This window comes from Dermatophagoides farinae, chromosome 1 (assembly GCF_024713945.1).
Source record: "Dermatophagoides farinae isolate YC_2012a chromosome 1, ASM2471394v1, whole genome shotgun sequence".
NCBI classification, from domain to species: domain Eukaryota; kingdom Metazoa; phylum Arthropoda; class Arachnida; order Sarcoptiformes; family Pyroglyphidae; genus Dermatophagoides; species Dermatophagoides farinae.
This window is the reverse complement of record NC_134677.1, coordinates 8,290,933-8,317,001: the sequence shown is the minus strand read 5'-3', so window position 1 is coordinate 8,317,001 and position 26,069 is coordinate 8,290,933. Positions and strand designations below refer to the sequence as shown.

Sequence of the window (26,069 nt, the reverse complement as noted above, 5' to 3'; positions counted from 1 at the left end):
ATGCTTGAATAAAATCATTGTGAATCGTAACAAAAGTCATTACCTTTATGAACGGTCCACCATACATTGACATGTGAAAGCTGGAAAAATTCAACCGCTAATTTGCAAACATCAATCATTGTTGATCATGTCTTCATCAAATGATGTAATGGACACAGAAATGTATAATGAAAAAAATCGAATAAAATCCTTTGAAAATTGGCCACATGATACGGGAAACATTACAAAAGAAGTGGTGAGTGGATTTTGTAGTAAATACAATAGAATTGATTGAATAGAAATTCATTTTTTTTCAACTAATAAACAAAGATGGCCAAAAATGGATTTTATCATCAACCTGATCATATCGATAATGGTGGCTATGATCTGGTTCGATGTGTTTTCTGTGACATCCATATCTATGAATGGCAACCAAATGATGATCCGAATGTTGAACACCAGAAAGCGAATCCAGATTGTTTATTTGCCAAATTAAACAAACCACAAACGAATTTAACACCTAACGAATTTATGGAAATTGTTGATGAAAAAAATTCGATTAAAATTGTAAGTAAAGAAACAACAACAACAAAAAAGATCGTACCATTTTATTAATATAAAAAATAATCAAATCATTATTTTACATACAGAAACAATATTTTGAAATGTCGAAAAAAATTCAGATTGAACGTATCGAAAAAATTAAAAATATTATGAAGAAATTATAATTAGAATTTGACGATTGAAAATATTTTGAAACATGCAAATATATGAAAGATAAAATAAAATAAAATAAAATGGTCCAATAAAATTTTCATATCATCATCATCATCATATATAATTCGATTATGTTGGCATCTTTTTTCCAGATCTTGACAATTTTTCATTTTCATTCATTACAGAACCTCTTGTTTGTCTTCGTAAATTTTTATCTACCTATTTTTTTAAGAATAAAAATAAAAAAAATTTCAATTTATACAAATTAATGGCTACTATATATAAATAAATCATTCATACTTCAAGTGTATTATTGTGATATTTATCACGTGTCTTAATTTTAGCTGTTTCATTCGTTTCAAAAAGATCTATTGTTTCTTTAGCAAATTCCAATAAACTTTTGATTACGTTTGGTTCCGTATTCAAAATAATACCATTGGTAAACATTAACATTAGGTCACGTTTAAATTCTGATTCATTACGAATTTGTCCAATTTCGATACGTTTTTTGATTGCATTCAAATCTATATCTTGACAGATGGCATCTCGATATTCGTCATTATTTTCGAATGGTTTTAAAACCAATGAAGCCAATCGATGATTTTGTATAGCTCGTATTATGGCCGAAGATGCTTTCTTCCATTTGGCATCATTATCGTTCGTATCTGATGTTCGTGTTGATCCAACTGGTTCCGAAGTAACACTTTTTGAATCGTTCGATTCTTCACTGTAATTTACAAATGTATTCGATGATTCTTCATTGGTCGAAGAGGTTCTTTTCTTTGTTGTTTGTTTTATAATTTCATCTTCTTTTTTCAATGTAACAATTGGTTCATTTTGTTGTTCAATATGAGCAGTAGAACGCGTTGAACGTGTTTGAATAACATTATTATTTACACTAGTATTAAGTCTTCGTCGTTTTCGTCGGCTACTATTACCCTTATCATTTGTAACAGTAGACGGTGTAGAAATATCTTCCATATTTTGATCTTGTTGTGGTTGTTGTTCAATTTTTACCGTATGTTTCTCTTCATTTTGTTCGGAATCGATTTTTATTGAATTTTCATTATTATCCTTATTATTTGTTGCAGGACTTTCAACGTTATCCATTGATGAATCATTATGAGGATCATGTTTGATTTCAGTATGAACAATTTTCTGATCTCTTAATTCCATAGATGAAACTCTACCACTATCTTCCAATTTAGTTTCTGATGAGGAAGCAACTCCATCATCAAAAACTGTTTCGTTGGTTTCACAAGATTCTTCATTTGTCATTTCCAAAGTGATGCTTGTAGGAGGTTCGTTGTTTATAACTTCAACACTATCCTTATTATTACTAATTGATGCTGAATCTGATTCGACTTCGACTTCGACGGCTACTGTTTCGATTGTATTTGAATCAGTTTTCGTCACATTATTCATTTCAGAATTTTCCATTGTTTTCTCATCGATTTCAATCGATTGTTTGATGTCTTCATTCTTAGTATTATCCAAAACATATTCTTCAGAACTGTTCTCTATTTTCGGTAAAAGAACTGTAACTTGCTTTTCTTCACTACAAGGAACGGACAATGTATCATTGTTTATCGAAACATCATTTATATTTTCATTCTTATTATCGTCCAATACTGTGTTGTTGTCAGAAATTTCATTATCGGGTAATTTTTCTTTTTCAATTACATCATTAGTTTTTTCAGTGGCTATTGTTGCTGTTTGTTTATCTTTGGAAATCACCGAATCACTTTTGATAGCTGATTGTCTAATGGGCGTTGTTCCAGTCCGGAATTTCATCGATATTTGTGACAATTTCATTTCACGTTCAGATAACCATTTTTGATGTTCTGCTTCATCATCTTTCTTTTGTTGTTCTCTTTTCTTGATATCTGATGATAATTCTCGTAGATAATTTTTATCATAATTTGAGGATTTTAATTTTTCTAAAATTTTATTTAAATTGACAATCTCTCGAAATTTTTGTTTCATTTCTTGTTGCAATTCTTCCATTCTTTCGGTTGTATATTTTTTTACTATTAAATCTTGTGTAGTTTCTTCACCACGTTCTCCACGTTTACGTCTACATAAATAAATTATTTAAAATGAATAATTTTTAAATACAAAAAAATGAAAACAAATTTTTTTTTTTACTTTGGAGCTTCAATCTTATCAAACATGTCATTGTATTGAAGTGCACAGAATTTAGGATTAAACCAATCTGATGGTCGATTTTTTTCGGAAAATGATTTCAAATGACGAACAATGGGACCCCTATTTGTCAACAAAAAAAACCATGAAAGTATATTTATCGATTATAACAGTTAACAAATTCAGTGTACCAATTTTGATTTCCAATCTTCTGTACACCGGTAGCCAATGCAAGTTTTTCCCTTGTTGACCAATTATCAATTGGCTCTTGTTTCAGCCGTAATCCTATCAAAATAACCAAATTAAGATTGTGTTGCCAATAAATGATTTAATACTGAATAAACTTACTTTGTCTATCATATGAAGCCATGTCGATTTAAAATAACTTGAAATAAAAAATATAAAATGTCAAATAATCAAATCAAATATTTAGCAAAAGAATAAAAACAATTCTGTTTTCTTGTGAAAAAAACCGAAAAGAATCAATGCTCAATCAAAGACCAGATTCATCCATAAATCATGTGACAGTGAAAATGAATAATAATTGCGTTGTACAAAAAATCTATTGATATATAATTTTTAAAATATTAATTAATTTCGTTTATCGTTTATTTCTTCGTATATTTTTATTTGAAAATTTTTCCCAATGAATAATCAATATTTTAATGATTTAATCCAAAAGTAATAAACCAAGTTGTTCATATAAAACGTTCTTAATTAATTTAACACTTTTAATACTATTTCATAGATATTTATTTGGTAGTCAATAGACGAACAATTGTCAAAAAAAATTATCAAGCAATTCAAGTGTTAATTACACATTCATATACAATTTAAACAAAAGAACCATATAAGACAGAAATAGACATCGTTAGCATCATCATCGAACACGCACTGAAAATTGAACACACTCGAAAAAAACCAACAATTGATATAAATCTTTGCCGTCTATTGTCCATTATCATCATCATTTCATTGAAATTTTGATCATTAACCAAATAATCATTTTTTTCTGGTAAGATATTTTTTCATGATGATGATATATGTAATGTAATGTATTAAATGCATTATCATACATGTAAAAAAAACACTCATGCACACAAAGACATTCACTATATCTATCTATCTGTCGCCATGTCCATTTTGATTTTTTTTTTATAATTTATCTCTTGATAAGCATGACGAACCATTTTTATTGTAACAGATATATGAATGATGATGCCCGACAATGTAAAGTCTGGCGTGTTTTTCATTTCTATGATAATACTAACATATATAAAACTTTTTTTTTTATATACACGCCTAGTACTTAAATCCCGAAATATAGAGACAAATTAAAATTTTTCTTTTTCTGTTTCTGCATGTAAAATTTGAAGTGTCTTTCTTTCTCACTCACTCTTTTTTTTTCTACATACACAACAACAAGCCGATAAATGTTGAATTGCCTGCTTAAACAAAGTTCGAACCGGATTGATGCAATAATCAAACCATTAGTATTTAAAAGAAATTTTACGATACAAAATTCTCATTTGTTTCTATGTTGTCGACAAATCCTTAATATTAGACCAATAATTCAATTGAATAACAATCAAAAATTTGCTATCCATACTACTACATCATCGTTAATAATGGTAAGTTTTTTTCCATTGTAAAATAATGATTTTCATCTGATTATTGATTGATTGATGGATAACAGAAAAACAAGGCTACACTTATTGGCGTGTTTGAAAACAGCAACAATAAAGATGCTTTCGTATTTACACCAAGCGCCGAAAAGATCAATTCATCGATTGATGGAATCATTGAAAAACAATTGAATATGTATGTCTGAGTTTGTTTGTTTTTGTTTTTCGTTGTAATGATATGATAATTTAAATTTAAATTTAGTGTTGGACCAGTGAAAAAATGCAAAGTTCGTATCCTCTATGATGTCAGTCCCGAATTACCTATCGTTGGTGTTGTTGGTCTTGGCCCAGAAAATGCTGCTTACAATGAATTGGAAGAACTGGATGAAAAAGCTGAAAATATTCGTTCAGCTATAGCTACTGGTGTACGATCATTACGTGATCTTGGATCCGTTGAAGAAATTAACGTTGATGGTTGCTTGAATCCAAAAGCAGCATCTGAAGGTGCTAATCTTGGTCTTTATTATTTCGATGAATTGAAAGCAGCTGCATTGAAAAAATCACAAGTTAAACTTCATTTACTATCAAATGAAATTTCCGATGAAAGTCAATGGGATTCCGGTGTTTTGTTATCGAATGGTCAGAATCTTTGCCGTAACTTGATGGAAAATCCTGCAAATATAATGACACCGACCAAATTTGCGAAAATTGCAAGCGATACTTTGTCCAAATTAGGTGTTACCGTACATGTTCGAGATAAAGCATGGGCTGAATCGATGAAAATGGGTTCATTTTTGAGTGTTGCAAAAGGCTCAGATGAACCACCAATTTTCCTTGAAGTAATGAACGTTAATCAAGCCATTTTCTTTTCTCAAACACATTTTTTTTCATTTTTAGGTTCATTATAATAACGCACCTGATACAAAACCCCTTGTTTTTGTAGGCAAAGGTATCACTTTCGATAGTGGTGGAATATCATTGAAATCATCATCCAATATGGATAAAATGCGTGCTGATATGGGTGGTGCTGCTAATGTTTTAAGTACCATATATACATTGGCCAGCAAGAAATCACCGGTCAACATTATCGGTGAGAATTTTATCCAAACAAAAAAATCTTGATCCATTAATATTAAACAAAATCGTCACATTTTTAGGACTGATGCCATTATGTGAAAATTTGCCAAGCGGACGAGCCAACAAACCTGGTGATGTTGTCACTGCAATGAATGGTAAAACTATTCAGGTTGATAATACCGATGCTGAAGGACGTTTGATTTTGGCCGATGGTCTTTGTTACGCACATCAATTCAAACCATTCTTAATCATGGATATTGCAACATTGACCGGTGCCATTAGTGTTGCATTAGGTTCATCAGCTACCGGTGTGTTTTCCACATCAAACAAATATTGGACAATGTTACAAAAATGTGGTGTAGAAACTGGTGATCGTATGTGGCGTATGCCATTATTCAATCATTTTACCAAACAGACAACCGACAGTCAATTGGCCGATCTTTGTAATATTGGCAAATATGCTGGACAAGGTGGTAGTTGTATTGCTGCCGCTTTTCTTCGTGAATTTGTTACCTGTAATTCTTGGGTACATTTCGATATTGCTGGTGTAATGGATAACAAAGATGAGGTAGCTTACTTGTCCAAAGGAATGTCTGGCCGACCATTACGTACATTGGTCAAATTTATTGAAGAAATTTTTGAAAACAAAGCATTTTGAGTATAATAATAAATTTGATCATTTAATTTTAATAAAAAATGATTATTGAATACAATCATATCTATTTACATATCTATCTACGATTATCATTCATTCCAATATGTGCGGTTGTACGTTCCAAATTAGCCAATGGATTTTGGTTCGATGCATATTGCATTGGATTGTATACACCACCACTTGATGATTGAAGATGTGATGTATTTGGTCCCATTTGAGGAACATTACTTAACATCATGCCTGATGTACCGGCACTACCAGCACCACTTTGTTGTGATCGTATCAAAGGACTTGGTACATTTTGCATACTATTTGGATTCATCGGCATTGGAATCGACATTGCTGTCGGACCTAAACGCATTGGTGGTGGTGGTTGTTGTTGTCCTGGTATAATTTTATTAACAGTTTCCGTCATCATCATATTATTATTACCAATATTTGGATGCATTATTTTGCCAGTCAATGCTTCATTAACCATATTGGACCACATATTCAATTTTTCATAATAATTATTCAACAGCACATCTTTACGATTGATTTCCAATTTAAGTTCATTTATCTCTTCATTCAAAGTGATTTCAGGTTTTTGTTCCGAAAGTATTGCTCGTTTACGGATGAAAAAACTTTCAATTTGTTGTGATATATCTAAAAACCGCTGAATATTATCCACATTGGCTTTCAATTCATCATTATCCAATACATGCGATGATATTGGATTTGTGATTGGAGCCATACAAGCCTGGTGATTAATTTCCAAAAATAAAAATTATTATTATTATATGCTCTCATCGTCCTTGAAAAATATATACGAACCTGGAATGAATTTTCAAAATCATCGATCAATGACATTTTTGAAAAAAAATATTGATAATTGTCAAATCCACGAATTGTGATAAAAGCGTTTTTGTTCGATCAAAAAAAAAAAACATTCCTTGGAATGTTTTCCAACAAATAAATTGACGGAAAAATTCTTTACACGTTTTTTAATTTGAACCAAAAAAAAATCATGGCATTTCTTGGAATTCTTGATGAAAAAATTAAAATCATCGATCAGCATGAACAATGTTCTTGGATGGACAATAAAATAGGTGGCCAACCTATTTTTAGCCCTGATTTTGATGTAACAAAATTAATGGAAAATGATCGATTTCAATGTACCGAATGTTCAAATCATATGGTGTTTATATTGCAAATTTATTGTCCCATAGACGATTCCAATGATGATCGAATTTTATATTTCTTTTCCTGTGTAAACAAAAATTGTTCAAACAAACAATGTCGATTAGTTCGTATTGTTACCAAAGAGAAACAAACAATGAAAAAAATGGAAACAAAATTATTCGACGATGATTGGGGTGATGGTCAATCATTGATCAATGATTCAACTTTAACAGAATCTTCAAGTGAAAGTATCATTACGATAAATTGGGATTTTGAAAAATATTCACATTTCATTCCACATTATATTTCTGTCATAGATGAACCATCGAATGAATCGATTGATAAAGAAAAATATGAAAAAATAGCTAAACAAATAGTGATTATTGAAGAAAATAATTCTGTCACTGAAGAATATGAAAAACATTATCCAGAAGCATTTAAAAATGATAAAGATAATTATAGATTCTATAAACAGTTACGTAAATGTCCCGAACAAATAATGCGATATGAATGGTCAGGTAAACCATTAAAACCATCGAACAAAGCAAACATTGAAACATCTGAACCATGTAAAAATTGTGGATCAACAAGAGTTTTTGAAGTTCAATTGATGCCATCGTTGATCAATATTTTATGGAATAACAAAAAGAAAACGATTGAAAATGATGATGATACATCATTGGATTTTGAAACAATATTGTTCTATACTTGTGGTAGAAATTGCAATCGGACTGATAATATTCATGAAGAACAGGTATTTGTATTCAAAGAAAATTGTCCAACATTAAACGAGCAATCGTTTGAGTTTATTCCTGAACAAAAAAACCAAAAAACAAAATAAATGATCAAATCAAATCAAATTAAAAAAAAATTCTACCTTAAATTCTCATCCAGTATATTGGCTTCTGATTTTTCAAATTCCTGTCGAATAATATCAATGACATCTTTTTTACCAAAATCTTTACATAATCGCACACAGAATAAGATGTAATCATATCGTTTGTTTTGAAAAGCCATGTTTGCAAAATCAGTTAACGCTTGTGATCTGTATATTTGAAAATTAAAAATTATAAAAAACTTTTCGAATCATTCAAAGATTTATTTTTATTTTTTGTTTATATACTCACTCTGGTTGATCATATAGTTCATTTCTTAATGAATACATCTTTTCCAATATTGTATAGCCCATATCTAAATCTTCACATTTATTCAATATGGATAAACATAATGATAATGTTTTTCCAGTCCATTGAAGACTTGGATCATAGCCCATTTCAATGTTTTTTGAAATTTTCAAATTAACTTTGTTGAATAAATCAATCACTAGAAAAAATGATAGAAAAAAATGTAAGTATTATGTGTATTCAAAATTATGAAACTAATACAAACCTATTTGATTGAATTTGGATAATAGTGGATCATTTTTCTGTATTTCATTCATTGCCAATAATAAAGATTGTAATATATCCATATTATAAAGATAATATAATAATCGTAAATCATCATAGATTTGTGGTAAATAATTCATGGCTTTATAAACTTTGATCGTTTTGAGCAGATTATCCATTAGATCAACATTTGGTGAATACATGTGTGGAACATATTCATTATATAAGGCGATAAAATTTTCAATCGATTCGGATAGACATGAAAGTTTCAGGAATTTGTAGCTAATTTCATTGAAACAAAAAAAAACGGAATAAAAATACACAATTGACAATACACAACTTACTAGTAAACATTTTGACTAGAATTAGGACCAAGTAAATTTGGATTCCGTTTAGCAATTTTATTAATCTTATAGGCAAGTTGTACATCATTCAGATTGAATGTAATGTCCATGGCAGTTGCAAAAAAATAAACTAAAGAAGAAAAAACATCATGTTAGCCTTAAAACTAGTAGTTATAACAATCTCTTTACCATCATCCATATCTTGTGGTTCGAATTTTTCATCATTAATTTTATCAATAATTTCATAGATAAACGGGCTCTTATTGTTTCGTGATCGATAAAAACTACTAAGTAAATGATAATAGGTACCTAAACTAGGCCGAATTCCAAATTTATATGCAAATTCATTCAATGTTTTCAATACAAGTTCAGTACTTTGATTGAAAAATTTAAATTTAGAAATCTGTTTAAGAACATTATTCAATGTTCCAATATCTGGTGCAATTTGATTTGCATTCATTGTTTTCAATAAATCTACGACCGTTTTCCAACGTTCTTCATTTGATGAATATAGATCATTACAAATATTGATCAATGCATTATAAGTTGCAGTATTAAGTTTGAAATTCAGATCAATTGCTTGTTGATATAAAGAGAATGCTCTTTCAAATTGATTATGTTTAGCCATACCCATTATGATTGTGGAATAAGCACGATCATTTTTCGGTTCAATAGATTCGAATAATTTTTCAGCGAAACCATTATCCTTCCATGTGGTGAGGTTTTGTTTTTTCGCCGATTTCTGAAAGAAATCTTCTTCAACATAATGTTCTTTTTGATCTTCACCATTGAAAAAACAGACTAAATCTAATAGATCATAAACAGTTTCCTGGCCGATTGATTTACCATCTTTGATCAGTTTTTCATAGCAAACAATTGAATTAATCACTTCAGAACGAATAATCGATTTCTGTAGATCTGTTTCATCAAATTCCATTGATTCATCATAGATTTCTTTATGAGTGAATGCTTCGATTTTTGGCTCAGACATATCACGTATAAATAATTCTGGATATTTTTCAATAAAATATCTGGCCGTTTTTCTTCCCGATTCTTTTGAAATAGAATAAGTGCGCTGATTGAGCGAAGAAAATTTCGGATCAGAGTTGAAAAATTATAAACAGACAAAAAAACATTCAAACCTTATCAACATTGTTCATTGGCGTTAAATATGGATCATCAATATATTGATAACCTGGACCGGTATTATCTTGTTCGACAGTCGAAGCTAATGCTTTTAGAATGTCCGTAGGTCCTCTACAACCAATCGATTTAGCAAAATGAATTAAAATCAAATATTACAAACCTTGGAATAGCTTTCGGTATCTTAATAATTTCATCAAGCGATTTTTTATTTTTTGCAATGCTAACCAACCGTTTATTCACGCAACTTATACGAAGAACATTCTGAAATGATAAATTCAACGCCGGTACAAACATTGATTGCATCTTTATGATGAATTCTTTTTACACAAAACAAAAATAAAAAACAAAAATTTCGGAATCGAAATTTTTCGGACATGTGATTTCCGAATATATTAGATTTAAGCGCCATCTTTATTCAAGAAACACAGAATTTCCAAATGACGTTCTGAATTATATTTTTCTTTGTGTGTGTGTGTGTTTATGATAAACAACAAATCGATTTCGTTTCCATGATTTTTGTTTTCATCACAAAAAAAAATTTCTATAAATGAAAAATAAAAAAACACCAATTGTTCGGGAATGTCTATTTCTTTGATTGCAATCAAAATTGTTTTATCAAAGTCGTCACAGAAATTGGAACATAAAGTTGATTTTGTTGGTAAATTTGGTTATAATGAATGAATTATAATGTTTTTTACTTTCTGTATTTTTTTCAAATTTATTTAGCCAATAAATATCTACATTTAGCTGCAATGTCCAATCCTCAACAACAACCACCATCATCGAATGAATCATCTTTGAATGAAGTGAAAACATTCGATCTTCGAGAACCACATGATATAACAATCGAACAATATCAGATACCATTTTGTATAGGCAATCATAATGTCGAAACCATTCAGGGTATACTTTATCTTTTCAAGGAAAACAAACTAACACCATTGGGTGAAGAATCTGAGCGTAGTGATATAATTTGTATGTTATCGGTGAATGCGAATAAATCGATTCATGATATTCTACAATTTACCGCTCCATTCAGTCAAGATATACAACATATTCAGATTATTCGTGATTCCACTCCCAATCAATATATGGTAATTTTTTTTCTATATTCGAAATCTTGATAACTTATTTTATAAATTTATTTAGGTTCTATTAAAATTCCATAGTCAACGAAGTGCAGATGAATTTTATAATTCATTCAATGGCTCCACTTATAATTCAATCGAACCAGAAGTATGTCATCTTGCTTTTGTTGCCATGATTGAAGTACTTGATGATTCAAAAACATCATCACAATTACCAATATCTGGTTTTACCGAATTGCCTACCTGCCCGGTTTGTTTGGAAAGAATGGATGAATCTGTCCAAGGTATTTTGACCATTCTTTGTAATCATTCATTCCATGGAAAGTGTTTGGACCAATGGGTTGATTCCAGTTGTCCGGTTTGTCGTTATTGTCAAACACCTGAAGCAATGCCTGATAGCCGTTGTTCTGAATGTGGTTCACAATCGACAGCTCAAGATTCATTATGGATATGTTTAATTTGTGGGCATATTGGATGTGGCCGATATTTAAAAGGTCATGCATCTACACATCATAAAGATACTGGACATACTTATGCCATGCAATTAGGTCATAATAATCGTGTTTGGGATTATGCCGGTGATAATTATGTACATAGATTGTTACAAAACAAAGATGGTGAACCAGTCGAATTGAAGGCTAATCAAAGTGGCCAGAATAATCAATTAATGCAAGATGAAAAAATCGATTCTGTTCAACTTGAATACACTTATTTGCTAACAAATCAATTGGAAAATCAACGCCATTATTATGAAGAAACTATCAATCATTTGGAGAAAGATAAAGAAAAACAAATGCAAGAATTAATCGACAAAAATGACCGTCTTACGAATGAAAATAAAAACCTAATCAACTGTATTGATGAACTGAAAAGATCGAAACAACAATTGGAAAAGAAAGTGAATCAATTGACACAAAAATTACAAAAAACTACAGCAGATCTACAAGAGGAGAAAGAATTGAATAAATGTCTACGGAAAAACCAGGATGAATACACCAAAAGATTGAATGAAACGGAAAAAAATTTTCAGGATTATAAAATAGAAAAAGATGGCGAAATAGGCGAACTCGCAGAACAGATGAGAGATTTGATGTTCTTTTTGGAAGCCAAAGATAAGATACAAAATGTACCAGATGAAACATTGAAAGAAGAAATTGAATCCGGTACAATCTTTATTCAACAACAACAACAACAGCAACAATCACAACCAACAAGTAGTAAATCTGTAAAATCTGGCCGTAATAAAAAGACAAATAAGAAATAGGACTTTTCTCAAGATAAAATAAATAAATAACATTTTTATTTCATGTTCAAAATTTGAATAAATCTGTATGAAAAAAATGCATCTCGTATTAGACTTGTAATTTTATCATTTACAAATATATACTTACCGTCATCAGTATCGCTGTCATCATCAAAAATGCTCTTCTTTTTTATCGTGGTGGTTTTGGATACAACTACTGGCCGTTGAAAATCTAATTCATCATCACTATCGGTAAATAGAATGTTTGTTTTTTTCGTAATCGTTGTCTGTTTCTGTTGATGATTAGGTTGAATTAGATTTGGCTTTTTAAATAAATCATCATCACTGTCAGATGAATCAAATAGTGATTTCGATGGCTCTTTAACAGATGATGGTTGATGTGGTTTATGAGTTGAATTTTCTAATGGTGTTGTTGTAGGCTCTATTTTTTCATTTGTTTTTACTTCATTTGCGGATTTTTCCGAATTTAATGTGACTGATGATGATGGATTGTCATCATTATCATGCTGATCATTGAATAACGATTGAGGATTTGATAACGATGCTCTTAAAACATTTCTGGATGGTGGTTTACGTTGACGATTCGAACTTAGATTCAATTTATGTTTAAGCATCGAGTTTAATTCATCTTGTGTATCGATTATTATTTCACTGGTTTCTTTCTTCGTTTCAATCATATCGGGAACAGCAGAAGAGGAAGATGAAGAAGGAATGATTGTTGTTGCTTGATTTGTTGATGATGAAACTTTATTTTGAATAACAGAATTAAGCTCTTTGATCACATTAGACAATGTAGGTTTTGATTGAATTTTTGTCGTTGAAACTGAATCATCTGGTGATAATGTTGGATCATCATCGATAGTTTCATTGATTATAAGTGAATTACTATCTGGTTGTTTTTCCATTTTATTTGGCGCTTTTGATATTAGCTTATTGAATAAATCATCATCGTCATCATCATCAGAAGAGAATATGAACTCTTTTAAAGTGGTTTTTAAGGCAGATTTTCGACTAGTTTTCGTAGTGAATATATCAACAGAATCATTATCGGAATCGCTTTGTAAAAATTTTTCATCAATATTCTTGATTTTAGATTTTTCTTCATTGTTTACTTCACTTTGATTTTTTTCCAGATTATCATTTCCAAATAAACTACCTTTATCATCATGATGTGATGTAGATATTGATGCTGTTGGAAATATCTCACCACCATCATCGTCAACATCATGGTCATCGAATAATAAAGGCCTATTATTGGTTATGGTTGGACGGACAAAAATATCATCATCATCGCTGCTTTCGGCCACGAATATCGAATCATTTTTTGTATGATTGAAAATATCGATCACATTTTTGTCAATTGGTGGCGGTTCGAATGGTTTGGAAGTACTAGGAAACACGATTACTGGATCAACATCATCAGCATTGTTTGGAAATATTGATGGTGAAAAATTTTGTCCCTCAAAACGTTTCGAGACATTTGCATGATCCACAATATCTTCTTTATTGTCAAACATTGAATCTGTTCCATCATTGGTTAGATTTATCACAGTGTCATGTTGACTATCGTCAGATTTCAGTCCAACAAATGTATCTTTCAAGTATTCATCACTTCCAATCAGATAAGGCAAATTTCTATGTACATACGAATTTTTCTGTGAATACAATTTATGTAGAAGATTGTAGCCATTGTTTCCGATGAAATCTTCATGAGAGATTTTATATTTCGATGTCAATCTTTTCAATGCATCATCAATAGAATTTTCAAGGCGATTTATAAGCTTCTTTTCATCCTCATCATTATCTTTTGATGGTGGTTGTATGATGGCAGATGATGAAGTGATTCGATTTGAATTGTTGCTCGTTTTCGATGTAATGTCTTTAATATCTTCATCATAAACACGATTTTCAATGAATTTTACATTTGTTAATATTAAAATACTTGTGATTAGATTGTTGATTTTATTTGCAGATGTCTACGAAGAAAACTTTGAATAAAATAATTGTTTTCAACCAAAAAAAAAAAAAAAAAAAAAAAACAAAATAAACATACATTTGTTTTATGTGATAAATTTTCAATTTCTTGTAAGCTTTGTCGAATTTTATTCAAAAATCCATCACCAGTATTTTTCAGTAATCCTAAAAGCTAATGAAGAAAAAAACGACAACATCAAAATAGTGAAAAAACAAAATCATTCGAATCAATTACTTTTAGATCATAAATTAGATTCCATTTAGATTTATTCTGTTCAAATTCATTGATCGATTTGAATGCTTCATCTTGGTTCTATAATTACATTGCATTGAGAAATAAAACCAAAAACAATAATGAATAAAGAGAAAAAATTTAATTACAATAAAAAATTACCTCAGACATATTGAAATGAATTTTATTTGTTTGGAATATTAAAAAAAATCAAAAATCAAATTAGGGTGTTTGGAACTTTAATCCAAAAAAAAATATATATATATAAATCTATTCCAACCGATTCAACTATTTGAGTAGATATATACCATTTATACTTGAATGAATTGAATAGTGGCCGTTATAGAAATTTTTTTTTTAGATTCTTATTTACTTACAATCATGTATTAATTAATTATATACAAGTCATCAACAAAAAAAAACTAAAAACAAAACAAAAATGTTAACTAATCTAGTCCGATCAATTAGTCAACAATTAGAAATACCATTTGATGCCATCGTTTTATTCACGGCAGTCATCTGTACTTATATAATTTGTTTAGTATTTGCATTGCTTATGCAATCTAAATCTAGTCATTTTAAAAGTTTTTATTTTCTCATCACTGGTTTATTATTGACCATTTGGGCTTATGGATCAAACACCATTCATTCATTTATCAATTGTTGTTTCTGTTATCTAACCTTGAAATGTTTACCACAACGAATTGCATTGACCATGAATATGTTATTCACAATGGCATATCTTCTTTATGGATATTATTTGACTCAAGTGGATTGGAATTATTCACTTACATGGACCATGCCACAATGTATTCTAACTTTACGTTTGATTGCATTCTCATTTGATATATTGGATGGACAAACAAATAAATTAAAGACCAATAAAAAGGTATTTTATTTATTCTATTTTTTATCACCATCTTATTCATATGAATAAAATAAACAATTTTTTTTTCTATTACATCAACAGGATTCGACTGGCAACTATCGTCACATAAATACATCGATCATAAATCTACCAAACTTTGTCAACTATTTATCTTATTGTTATTTTCCTGCTTCATTTTTTGTCGGTCCATTGATAACGTATGTTTCATATGAAAAATTATTGAAAACAAACGATTATGATGTACAACAAAAAATACAATCAAGCATCATTCGTCTAATTGGTAGTTTTTTTGTCACAATCATCTATTTTATTGGTTCAAAATATTGGCCTGTAGAATATTTGCTTAGTGAAGATTATCAGAATTCTTGCTTTGTCTGGAAATGGACATCGATAGCAATTGTAACCAAAATTTATATGTATAAATATATTCTTTGCTGGTTGATTGCCGAATCATCATGTCTAGTGACCGGTATTGCACAACAAGATGGAATAGGTACCTATAGTAACATCAATTATATTGCCTTTGAAACAGCCACATCATTCACCAGTATAATCAAATCATACAATATATCGACAAATACATTTGCATTCAAATATATTTATCGACGATTAAAATTTCTTGGTAATGTCTATTTAAGTCAAATAATAACATTAACATTTCTATCAATATGGCATGGTTTTGAAAGTGGATATCATATGGCTTTTTTCATCGAATTTCTATTGTCATTTTTTGAGAAAAATTGCTTTCCATTTCTGGAAAAATGTCGCCAACAATATTCATTCAATGGATATGGATCAAATTTAATCATTTGGATTATTGGCCGTCTTTATACATTCTATTTTCTTGGCTATGGATTTTTATCATTTATCTTCCTATATCGTAAACTATGGTGGCCAATATTTGGTTCAATCTATTTTATAGGTCATTTATTACTTGGATCTTATTTTTTGGCCACTGTGGCCACAGATACACTAATTCGTATAACATCAACATAATAAAACAATGTTTTCGATGATTGATATGTAATAATAATGAACAAATTTAATCAAAAAAAATCAACAAAAATGAACTATGATGATGAGAAAAAAAATAAAATTTACAAAGGAAAAAAATAAATGATTGATCACTAAATAAAACAATAATAAAAAAAACCGATGAACTAAAAATTCAAATGTAACATTGACATAAACGTTCGTGTTGATGTTTGTAATTGTTGTTGTTGATTATTACGAATCGAATATGCACATTGTACTACACATGATTGATCAGCTAAAATTTGTTGCACTGTAAAGCTCGTTGTTAAATCTTGGCAATTTTCCACACGTATCGATTGACAAATCGACTAAAATGAAATTAGAAAATTGTTATATGGATATTATTATAAACTTTAGAATTGAAAAACCTTACCCCTTCAACACTACAAAGACAATTCACGCATGGACTTAGACGACCATATCGGCCAAGCAATATCATCTGGCCACCTATCATACAATGTTTATCATTGGTTCTCCATTTATTCAAATCCATCTCCGGTAACGATGTGCAAGGTAAACGTGGATTTCTAATCAAATTGGTGTTAATTGATTAAATTTCATTCACTAATTGATCGAAAAATAAACTTACAAAAATAAATCATGTAGATCCATAGATTGTTTTTGTATATGCAAAATCTGATCACTATTTGTACAGATTATTTTCGATAATGTTACTTTACGTATTTCGGCCAATTGTTCCGATGTGAAACGTGTGAACACATTTGCATTTTCATACCAAAATCTATCACATTTACGTAATGAACGAAATTGTAGCCCAAGTAAACAACCGATTGTTGGTCCTACCAATGCTCCGTGTAATGAATTTTCAGCTATACCACCAGTAAATAGATCAATGTCATCTACATGTCTTTGTTGTAATTAAAACATAAATGATGAAGATGATGAATAAAATTTTACAATGTTTCAACTTACTCATAAACTAATTTTAATTTTTTTATCACTGGCATCGGTATTTCATTGCTTAAATCTTCAAAATTTTTCGCTACCGTCATATTACATAGTCGACGATATTGATTATACGATGGTATACCATGATCACGTGCACGTTGTAAATTCAATGATATAAGATCCATTCCTGAGAATGGTTTTTTTAGATCTTCAAACAAATGATTTGTTATTTCTTCCGTAATTGAATTGTCAAATTTTTCTATACTAGATGTGACTAAACCACGTAATAGTTCATCGGTTGCAAATGCTTATTTAGTGATGCAAAAAAAAACGATCTCAATTTATTCAATTGAATTTGAATTTGAATTGTTCAACTTACGTTCATAGAGCATATCTGAATTGAAAAAACCTTCACGTAATTTCATTGGCTGTTTAATCGGCTGATAGTTGACATCAAGACGTTCAAATGATGGTTTTAACAATGTATGACCAAGACGGAAAACGGCAGCTGAAAATTCATTTTTAATCGTTGCATCACAATCATCATCGTAACCATTATAATAGCCACTATCTAATGGATTTATATCAAATCTTGTCATATAATCTCTACCAAGTAATCGTGGTAAAAATTCTCTATAGGTAATTTGCTGTAAAAAAGCGGAAATAATTTTACGTGTCTCTTGATAGACTCGTTCATCATCCCAATGAATATTAAGTTGAGAAAGTTTTTCGGCTATTCGATTATGTTCACGTATAATGATCGTATGTATGCCTTGAGAATCAAATAAAAATAAATTTCACATTCATTTACATTATCAATTGGATAAAAAAAAAACAAGACAACTTACAAGCTAAACTTGGCTGTTCACTGGCTCGATGATCACCAGCATCAAAACAAAATCCTGATGGTGCTTTACATTCAATATTACCAATAGTTTGTGGCAATAAATCTTTCATATTACGAATAGCATGTCTAGTTGTATTAAGTTTTCCACGTCTAAATGTTCGTAATCGATGTGCATCACAATAATTTGATCCATAAATTTGTGAACCATCAATAAAAGAAGTCAGATCATTCATTTGTTCACGTGGACCCAATGTTTTTTGGGCATTCATTGAACGTACAAAATGTAAACAATGATTTTTACTGTTCTTGAAAAATGGATCATTTTTCGGAATGGTAATTGGCCAACATTCAGGATGTACTGTCTTTCTTGAATTACATGATTTACAATTCAATAATTGTCCATTCGATGTTAAATACATTGGCGTGAATGTTAAATCATGATCGAGGAACTGGTTGGTTATTTTGAATAAATAAATATAAAAGAGCTATAAATGTGCCTAAGTATTTTGCACTTACCTGTCCCCATTGCATTGTCATCAATGACTGAATAGAAATAAAAATAAAAAAATAAAGCTTAATTTTGGCAACATTGATAAAAAAGCAAAAAAAAAAACTCGATACTTACATAACGAACATGTGGTGAATGGGTATCACCATGCACCACAACCGATACTAAACGTGGTGATGGTAGATTTTTATTCTTTTTTGCTGACGATTTTCTTGGCGCACCAATACCATCTTCATAAACGGGCAATAAAAAACGATTAAACAAACGCATACTAGTACCATATTCTGGATTATGTAAATTATTACACCATCCATTGATTGTACGATATTTTGATGTATGATCACATGGTAGCGAATAATCTTGACATTGTTCAATGACATTTTGATTTTGTATGAGTATCTGATTTTTTAGATATTCACCAAGTTCATGTTGTGGTAATGATGTAACTAGATTTTGTATATCATCCAATACATCATTACTTGCTTCACGATCTCTACCGTTTCGAATTTGTTTCAATATACCATGTGTTGCTCTTTCTAAAATCAATGATTGATTATTGAATGTTTGTCGTTTGATTCTCCTGCCACGATTATAATGCATTTTTTGTGCCTGTGATAATCCACTATTGTTAGATGGTAGTAGTGTTTTTTCTCTTTCATACAATGAATCAATTTCTCTTTTAGCACGATGTATTGCTTTTCTTATTGATTCATCATCAATAGATAATGGTGCACTTAATCTGGCTTTGTTTGTTCGCCATTTATCCAGATTTATTTGTGGTATAATTTCCGTACTACAATATTGAAAAGCATTTAGATAAATATCCGATGCAATCATTGGTGATGGCTGCACAAATTCAGTTTGATCACCATTATCACAAACAATACGTGCTAATGATGATTTTCGTATTTCTGTCAATTGTTCAACACTGAATGATGATGGTGGCATATCGTTTTCATACCAGAATCGATCACCACGTCTTAATGCATTGAATTGTCTGGCCAATAAACAGGCAAATGTTGGACCAACAAGACCACCACGTACTGGCTTTTCAGCTAAGCCTCCAGTTAATAAATCAATATCACGTACATTTCTGTGTTGAAAAACATGTCTAATTAGATACAGTGCAAACACAGAAAATTTTTTTTCAACTAATTAATACAGCTTACTTGTAAAGATTAGATAAACGTTTTAGAACATCATTTCTCATCGTTGTGGATAAATCCTCGAAACGATTAATTAATGGTTCAATTTGACAAGCCCGTCGATATTCAACATATCCAGGAAGTCCATGATCTCTACCTCTTTGTATGGCAAAAGCAACAAAATCAAATGCCTCTTTAGAATCATTATTATTATTCATCAAACCATTGGTCATTTCATCGGTAACAAATGGATCCGAACTTTTAGCATTTTGGCTAACCATTCCCATTAGATATTCATCCAATTTGTTTGTATACATTTCACTTGGATTAAAAAATGATTCAGTCATCTTAGTGAAACCGATCATATGTAATTCTTTTGAATAACGTTCCATTGCCGATGGCATTGTTGTGAATAGGAAATAAAAAACAGCATTTGCAATAGCATTTTCAATGGTTGGATTAAAATTCATATCATAATCACGATAGTAGCCATCATTCAATAGTCGTAAACCATAATTATCAACAGTTTCTTCACCCAATACGTTTGGTAAAAATTCATTATATGTTATATGTTGTATTTGTGCACCAACAATTTTACGCGCTTCTTCAAATATTTCATTATCATTCCAATGTGGATTCAATGCAGAAAGTTTACGTGCAATGCGATTATGTTCACGCATAAACAATGTATGTATGATGGTCAGGCCAAGATTTTCATTCACTCTAATAGAGAGAAACGAAGTAAAAAAAAAAGAAAACGAAACGATATGAATATTTAGTAACAAGATTAATTAATCGATGACGACCTAACTAATTCAAAAACAAAAATTTTTTTTGATTTAAAAAAAATAAATAAAAAAAAGAGAAACCTGTCGTCTCCTGATTTGAAACATTTATGATTATTGCCGCTCATTTTGCAATCATGCGAATGATTTCCATCTTGAATAGGCAACAACCCTTTACTTTTTTCTGCCGGAAATAAATAACAAGAAAAAAAACAAATTGACAAATAAAAACGGCATAAAAAATGCAATCAAAGAAAAAATTACTCGATAATTTGATGCTCTTGAGTTGTCCATTTTTCATCGATCTCAATGATAATACTTTCTCCTTTGACGAACCGTAAATAGTTGATCCATCGAGAAATGAAGTGACCTGTATGTGTATTGGATATGTTTTACAATGTAAAAACTTGAATAGCAATAATTTTCGATGATCTTACTTGATTGATTTGTTCTCGAGGACCTAAACTACAACGATTTCTAATCGTTGGACTTGATCGTACATATTCCATACATTTTTGATTTAATCTTTGCATAAATGGATCATTTGATGTTATTTTAATCGGATGACATTCAGGATGTATGAGCTCAGCTTTCATTAGGCCACAACAACGAATACGTTGGCCATTAAAACCGATAGACTGGGCCACACTAGAAAGATCATGAAATATAAATTGACCTAGAAACGATGTCATCGTTGTAATGTGAGAAAAAGGACTTTCATGTCCTTGATGAACGGCTAATGAAACATCACGAGCTGATGGCAATTCTGAACCGGTAATTGAACGGCGAATTTTTGAAACACCATCACCATAACGTGGTACCAGTGCTCTTTTATATGGCAAATTGGCACAACCCCAATCAGGATTTTCAACATTATTACAATGACCCGAGTAGGAACGATATTGGCCAGGATAACAGACTAGTGGATTAGTTTTTTTATGAACAGGACAATCACGCCATAATGATGTTGATTGAATGTTCAAATCAGCTAGGCTGAACATAATTTGATCTAGATTTAGTTTATATCTTAATAAATAAAATGAACAAATTGAGCCAATCGATTTGATTAAAAAAATGAAATATTTACCTACTTTTCAACAATCATATTGGTAGCTTCTTCCGCTATTAATGCTGCACGTGATAAATTCTTAACAATTGTATTCGATGCTGTCGATGCTCCAACTAGCCAGCCAATCGAACCTGGCTTTTGAGCTGCATCTGTTGTTATTTATTCAATTTTTTGTGAAAAAAATAATAATTACAACAACCATAACAACAACAAACGAACGAATTCATCGATCATATACTTACTATTTTTATAGATATTTGGCTCAATCACATCGAAACGTTTATTCACTTTTTTTGTTGCCGATTCGATTATATGATTAAGATTCATACCGGTTAATCTGGATAGAAATCTATCATTATTAATTGATGGTGGTTGTATAAAATCTAAAAATTGTGAATTAAAATTTGTCTACATAAAATGATGAATGAATGAATAAAATTATTATTATTAATAAAAATGAAAATGGTGACAAACAAAAAAAATTCTTACATCAAAAATAAATTTTCCATTGCTACTATTATTGTTGTTTAAAATGGATCGATTGACTTTTGGCTGTTGTTGTTGTGGTTGGCGTTTATCACGTTGAGATAATTGAAATGAAGTTCTTGTTGTAATGCCATTTATTGTCCATGTTTGTATATTGGCATTGGTGAACAATTTTTGATTATCGATATCGATTATCATTATTAATATGGCTATTATCAATACGTTTTGTATTGATTTGATGAACATTTTGGATAAAAATCTAATATTATCATATTGAAAAAATGAAAAGTGAAATTTAAAAAAAAAAAAGATAAAGATTCTATATATCAATTAATTCAATGGGAAAAAACAATTCACATTAATCATGTGAGTTGTTTGCACGCACACACATACAATGTACATCATTTTTTTATTCATTGTTCCGCTTGGCCTTCAAAAAAAAAAAAAAAAAAAAAAAAATTTTGAATTTGAATTCAAAACACAATTGTGATGATATTTCCATCACCATTTCTTTTTCTCGGCAATAATAATAATAATAATAATAATGATGATGATGATGAAATCGGAAGAAAAATTGGAATTCCTAGCCCTTAAATCATCATAATCATCATAAAAACGAACGAAAAATGATGCAAAAAAAAACAACAACAACAGTATATTGCAAGTAAGTTTCATTTTGCATTTCACGCAATCACATGTTTGTGTGTGTGTGTGTGTGTGTATGTTCAATGAAAATAAAAATAAAAATAAAAAATCATCATCATCATCATCATTACTTGATTCATTCGTTTGATTTTTATTTTGAGAAATGAAAAAAAAAAATTTTTTTTTTCTGATGACACTACTGTGTGTTTGAGTAGTGAGTATACGAGTGTTTGTTTGTTTGTTTGATTTTATATACATGTTCCATCCATTGTTTATTTCGGTATTCAAGCATCTAGTTTTTTATTTTTATTATTCATTTTAAACTCATCATCATCATCATCATCGTAATGTATATCAATTTCGTTATTAACAATCACCATCACTATCATCATCATTATTGATTTGGAAATTTTCGTTTGGAACCAAGAAAAAAATGAAAAAATGAAAAAATTGAATTTGTTTTTTTTTATGCGTTCCAATAAAAGTTGTTTGCACTAAAATACAGATACACACACACACAGAAACAATAATATCAAAACATTTCATGAAACTATTGTTGTTGTTGTTGTTGTTCCGCTTTCTATTCTAGATGAATGGGTTTTTTTGGCCATCATCATCATCATCATTTGATATAACGTGGTTAATCACCACGTATTTGAATCATTTTCAACAACGAAAACAACAACAACAACAGTGGAAAAAAAGACATATTTCCACGTTAGTTATGGCCAGAAACAAAACAAAAAAAAAAAAAAATTTTTTCTCAAATAATAATAAAATAATTCAATCAAAACAACAACAACAAATAAAAACTTACATATTCATTGACATCCTGTTTTTCTTGGTTATATATGATGGGTATGTATGGCACGTAAAAAAAAATTTCTGAATTTTCTATGGATGATTGAAACTATGACAGAAAAAAATAATCAATCACCTCATCCAAAATATATAAATTACACTGAACTAATAATCAAATAGGTAAAATGATATGAAAAGGATTTTTTTTTTAAATTTTTCATTCACATTTTTCAACCAAACACAAAATGTATTTTAGTGATATTGTTGATCACTGATTGTTGTTATTATCGAATGATGGTTTGCCGATGATTATGATCATAATAATGACACTGTTGTTGTTGTTGTTGCTGTTGTTGATGATGATAATAATCAATCACATGTTTATAGACATGTTTTCTTATCATAATCATCATTATTATTATGCATTGAATTTCATTTGTCATCTTACCACATAAACACGCACACACACACACACACACACACACACACATACACAGGAATATATTCTTAGAATAGATGAATTGTTGTAGATGAATGAATGAAAATGGCAGTGATAGCCAATCCTTTGTTGTTGTTGTTGTTGTTGTTGTTGTTCATTATTTCAATAAACGGTGATGAATGATAATAAAGAATGGTAGTACACCAAATAGCATTGAACAAAAAAAAAGAAGAAAATTTTAGCTGTAATATAAAGTTTATCAGATTGTTATTAATCAGTCATCATGATCATCATCATCATACATACATGCACAGACAAATTCACACATTTATGATGAGAATTTCACATGTTATATGCTTTTTTACATTATTCACGATGATGATGGTGTTGTAGTTAGTTGCTGCGGTTTAGTAAATTTTTACAACAGTCCAAAAAATAAAAAAAAACGTGCTTATTGAAATGAATTCATTCATTCATTCATGATGATGATGAACCGTAGATAATAACCGAGATACACACACACACACAACACAGTTTGTGTTTGTGTTCATTATAAACATCTTTTTGAATCCGTTCAAAGAGCCAGTTATAGCAACTATAAGATTTTTCAAATTATTATGGAACGATTTAGATAGATAGAGAGAGAAAGAAAGACTAAGGCGCGCGCAAGGTAAGCCAGTTTGAATCATCATCATCATCTTCATTATCATCATCATCATCATCATCCATCGATGTTCCATAGCCATTTTCAACAATAAAGAAAAAAAAACGACAACACTTTCTCTTCCATAAATTCCAAATACGTTTATCTCTTTTCACTTGACATTTAAAAACATCATTTTTTTCATTCACCGTGTTTGTGTGTGTGTGTTCGGGGATGAATTTCAAAGAAAGAAAAAGGCTCACCAAAAATAATAGTCTAATGTGTAAGAAAATGAAAAATAATGAAAATTTATAAATTAACAAAAAAAAAAAAGAGAAGAAGCTTATTTAGGATGAGGATGATGATGATGATGATGGTCATGGTGATGAATTGCTGAAGGATTTGTATATGCTGCTGCTGCTGCTGCCGCTAAAAACGGACAATATGGATCATCATTGTAATGTTTTTTTTCTCTTGATTTGTTTTGTTTTCAATTATCATCATCATCATCATCGTCACTCACCTTCATTTCATTTGAATGATGTCCTTGGAAATGACATTTTTTTTGTTGTTGTTGTTGTTGTCGTTGTTGTTAAAACTTGCCAAGACGAATAAAAGCCATTGATTAATGACATTTAAAAATGATTTAAAAAGATGCTATCTAAACACAAGAGAATGGACGTTTTTTTGTTTGTTTATTTGTTTGGCTATTTCACAAAACAATAATAATCGGATGATCTCATTTTACAAACAAACACTCACACACGCCTAGAAATGAATTATTGTTTGATTAACATTCGCATTTATCAATAAGAGGATTAGATAGATGCAAAAAAAAATTCATCAAAGAAAATAAGCGAATCTTTGTTGTATTGTTCCATTTAATCAATTAATCATGATGATGATGAGTACACGAAAAAAAAATCCAACAAACGAAAAACGTATTTCATTTCCATCATCCAATCACCGGAAGTATGTATGATATTTTTATCTCTGGTAATTTTCTTGAATTTTTTTTTTTTTTTTTTGATTCATAAATTATCGAAACAATTTTCAACTATAATCATCATCAT

General features: G+C 29.9%; 9 protein-coding genes across 15 annotated transcripts; 4 read left to right on the top strand and 5 right to left on the bottom strand.

Moving 5' to 3' along the window:
- Positions 1–44: 44 nt before the first annotated feature.
- LOC124492897 (baculoviral IAP repeat-containing protein 5.2-B) lies at positions 45–955 on the top strand. The gene is made up of 3 exons (XM_047055910.2): positions 45–235; positions 310–546; positions 630–955. The coding sequence occupies exons 1-3, from the start codon at positions 128–130 to the stop codon at positions 705–707; spliced, it is 423 nt and encodes a 140-aa protein (XP_046911866.1). The 5' UTR covers positions 45–127; the 3' UTR covers positions 708–955.
- LOC124492880 (uncharacterized) lies at positions 573–3,771 on the bottom strand. The gene is made up of 5 exons (XM_047055888.2): positions 3,190–3,771; positions 3,033–3,126; positions 2,845–2,964; positions 997–2,773; positions 573–915 (listed from the first exon to the last, which is right to left on the bottom strand). The coding sequence occupies exons 1-5, from the start codon at positions 3,209–3,211 to the stop codon at positions 826–828; spliced, it is 2,103 nt and encodes a 700-aa protein (XP_046911844.1). The 5' UTR covers positions 3,212–3,771; the 3' UTR covers positions 573–825.
- Positions 3,710–6,256, top strand: LOC124492883 (cytosol aminopeptidase). 3 transcript variants are annotated; one of them, XM_047055896.2, is made up of 6 exons: positions 3,710–3,856; positions 4,406–4,472; positions 4,538–4,662; positions 4,729–5,305; positions 5,364–5,556; positions 5,624–6,256. In XM_047055896.2, exons 2-6 carry the CDS (start codon positions 4,470–4,472, stop codon positions 6,199–6,201), a joined length of 1,476 nt encoding a protein of 491 aa, XP_046911852.2. In that variant the 5' UTR covers positions 3,710–3,856; positions 4,406–4,469; the 3' UTR covers positions 6,202–6,256. The 3 variants fall into 3 exon arrangements, with proteins under 3 accessions (XP_046911852.2, XP_075591305.1, XP_046911850.2); XM_075735190.1 differs by having other exon boundaries at positions 3,723–3,856; positions 4,268–4,472; XM_047055894.2 differs by having other exon boundaries at positions 3,723–3,856; positions 4,148–4,472.
- Positions 6,196–7,160, bottom strand: MED28 (mediator complex subunit 28). Its single transcript, XM_047055906.2, has 2 exons — positions 7,012–7,160; positions 6,196–6,937 (listed from the first exon to the last, which is right to left on the bottom strand). The coding sequence occupies exons 1-2, from the start codon at positions 7,045–7,047 to the stop codon at positions 6,275–6,277; spliced, it is 699 nt and encodes a 232-aa protein (XP_046911862.2). The 5' UTR covers positions 7,048–7,160; the 3' UTR covers positions 6,196–6,274.
- A 467-nt stretch (positions 7,161–7,627) lies between these two features.
- On the bottom strand, positions 7,628–10,631 carry LOC124492882 (small ribosomal subunit protein mS39). Of its 2 annotated transcripts, none has more exons than XR_012832476.1 (8): positions 10,398–10,631; positions 10,234–10,348; positions 9,281–10,166; positions 9,092–9,221; positions 8,749–9,029; positions 8,487–8,682; positions 8,237–8,436; positions 7,628–8,171 (listed from the first exon to the last, which is right to left on the bottom strand). XR_012832476.1 is itself a non-coding variant. In XM_047055890.2 (8 exons), the coding sequence occupies exons 1-8, from the start codon at positions 10,538–10,540 to the stop codon at positions 8,144–8,146; spliced, it is 1,947 nt and encodes a 648-aa protein (XP_046911846.2). In that variant the 5' UTR covers positions 10,541–10,631; the 3' UTR covers positions 7,628–8,143. The 2 variants fall into 2 exon arrangements, 1 of the variants encoding a protein (XP_046911846.2); XM_047055890.2 differs by having other exon boundaries at positions 8,237–8,404.
- A 53-nt stretch (positions 10,632–10,684) lies between these two features.
- Positions 10,685–12,670, top strand: LOC124492884 (BRCA1-associated protein). Its single transcript, XM_047055897.2, has 3 exons — positions 10,685–10,895; positions 10,964–11,331; positions 11,387–12,670. The coding sequence occupies exons 1-3, from the start codon at positions 10,817–10,819 to the stop codon at positions 12,587–12,589; spliced, it is 1,650 nt and encodes a 549-aa protein (XP_046911853.2). The 5' UTR covers positions 10,685–10,816; the 3' UTR covers positions 12,590–12,670.
- Positions 12,480–15,055, bottom strand: LOC124492881 (uncharacterized). The gene is made up of 5 exons (XM_047055889.2): positions 14,958–15,055; positions 14,799–14,876; positions 14,643–14,735; positions 12,717–14,565; positions 12,480–12,652 (listed from the first exon to the last, which is right to left on the bottom strand). The coding sequence occupies exons 1-5, from the start codon at positions 14,964–14,966 to the stop codon at positions 12,636–12,638; spliced, it is 2,046 nt and encodes a 681-aa protein (XP_046911845.2). The 5' UTR covers positions 14,967–15,055; the 3' UTR covers positions 12,480–12,635.
- A 59-nt stretch (positions 15,056–15,114) lies between these two features.
- Positions 15,115–16,695, top strand: LOC124492885 (lysophospholipid acyltransferase 5). The gene is made up of 2 exons (XM_047055898.2): positions 15,115–15,684; positions 15,766–16,695. Exons 1-2 carry the CDS (start codon positions 15,235–15,237, stop codon positions 16,678–16,680), a joined length of 1,365 nt encoding a protein of 454 aa, XP_046911854.1. The 5' UTR covers positions 15,115–15,234; the 3' UTR covers positions 16,681–16,695.
- Positions 16,696–16,704: 9 nt separating this feature from the next.
- LOC124492873 (peroxidasin homolog pxn-1) lies at positions 16,705–24,964 on the bottom strand. 4 transcript variants are annotated; one of them, XM_075735183.1, is made up of 17 exons: positions 24,140–24,964; positions 23,931–24,023; positions 22,472–22,727; positions 22,225–22,390; positions 22,005–22,131; positions 21,351–21,939; positions 21,178–21,283; positions 20,998–21,097; positions 20,153–20,851; positions 19,101–20,076; positions 18,992–19,018; positions 18,477–18,924; positions 18,008–18,400; positions 17,653–17,935; positions 17,309–17,587; positions 17,093–17,246; positions 16,705–17,027 (listed from the first exon to the last, which is right to left on the bottom strand). In XM_075735183.1, exons 2-17 carry the CDS (start codon positions 23,942–23,944, stop codon positions 16,845–16,847), a joined length of 4,800 nt encoding a protein of 1,599 aa, XP_075591298.1. In that variant the 5' UTR covers positions 23,945–24,023; positions 24,140–24,964; the 3' UTR covers positions 16,705–16,844. The 4 variants fall into 4 exon arrangements, with proteins under 4 accessions (XP_075591298.1, XP_075591297.1, XP_075591299.1 ...); XM_075735182.1 differs by having other exon boundaries at positions 23,931–24,595; positions 24,660–24,964; XM_075735184.1 differs by lacking the exons at positions 23,931–24,023; positions 24,140–24,964 and adding an exon at positions 22,862–23,155.
- Between the last annotated feature and the right edge of the window lie 1,105 nt (positions 24,965–26,069).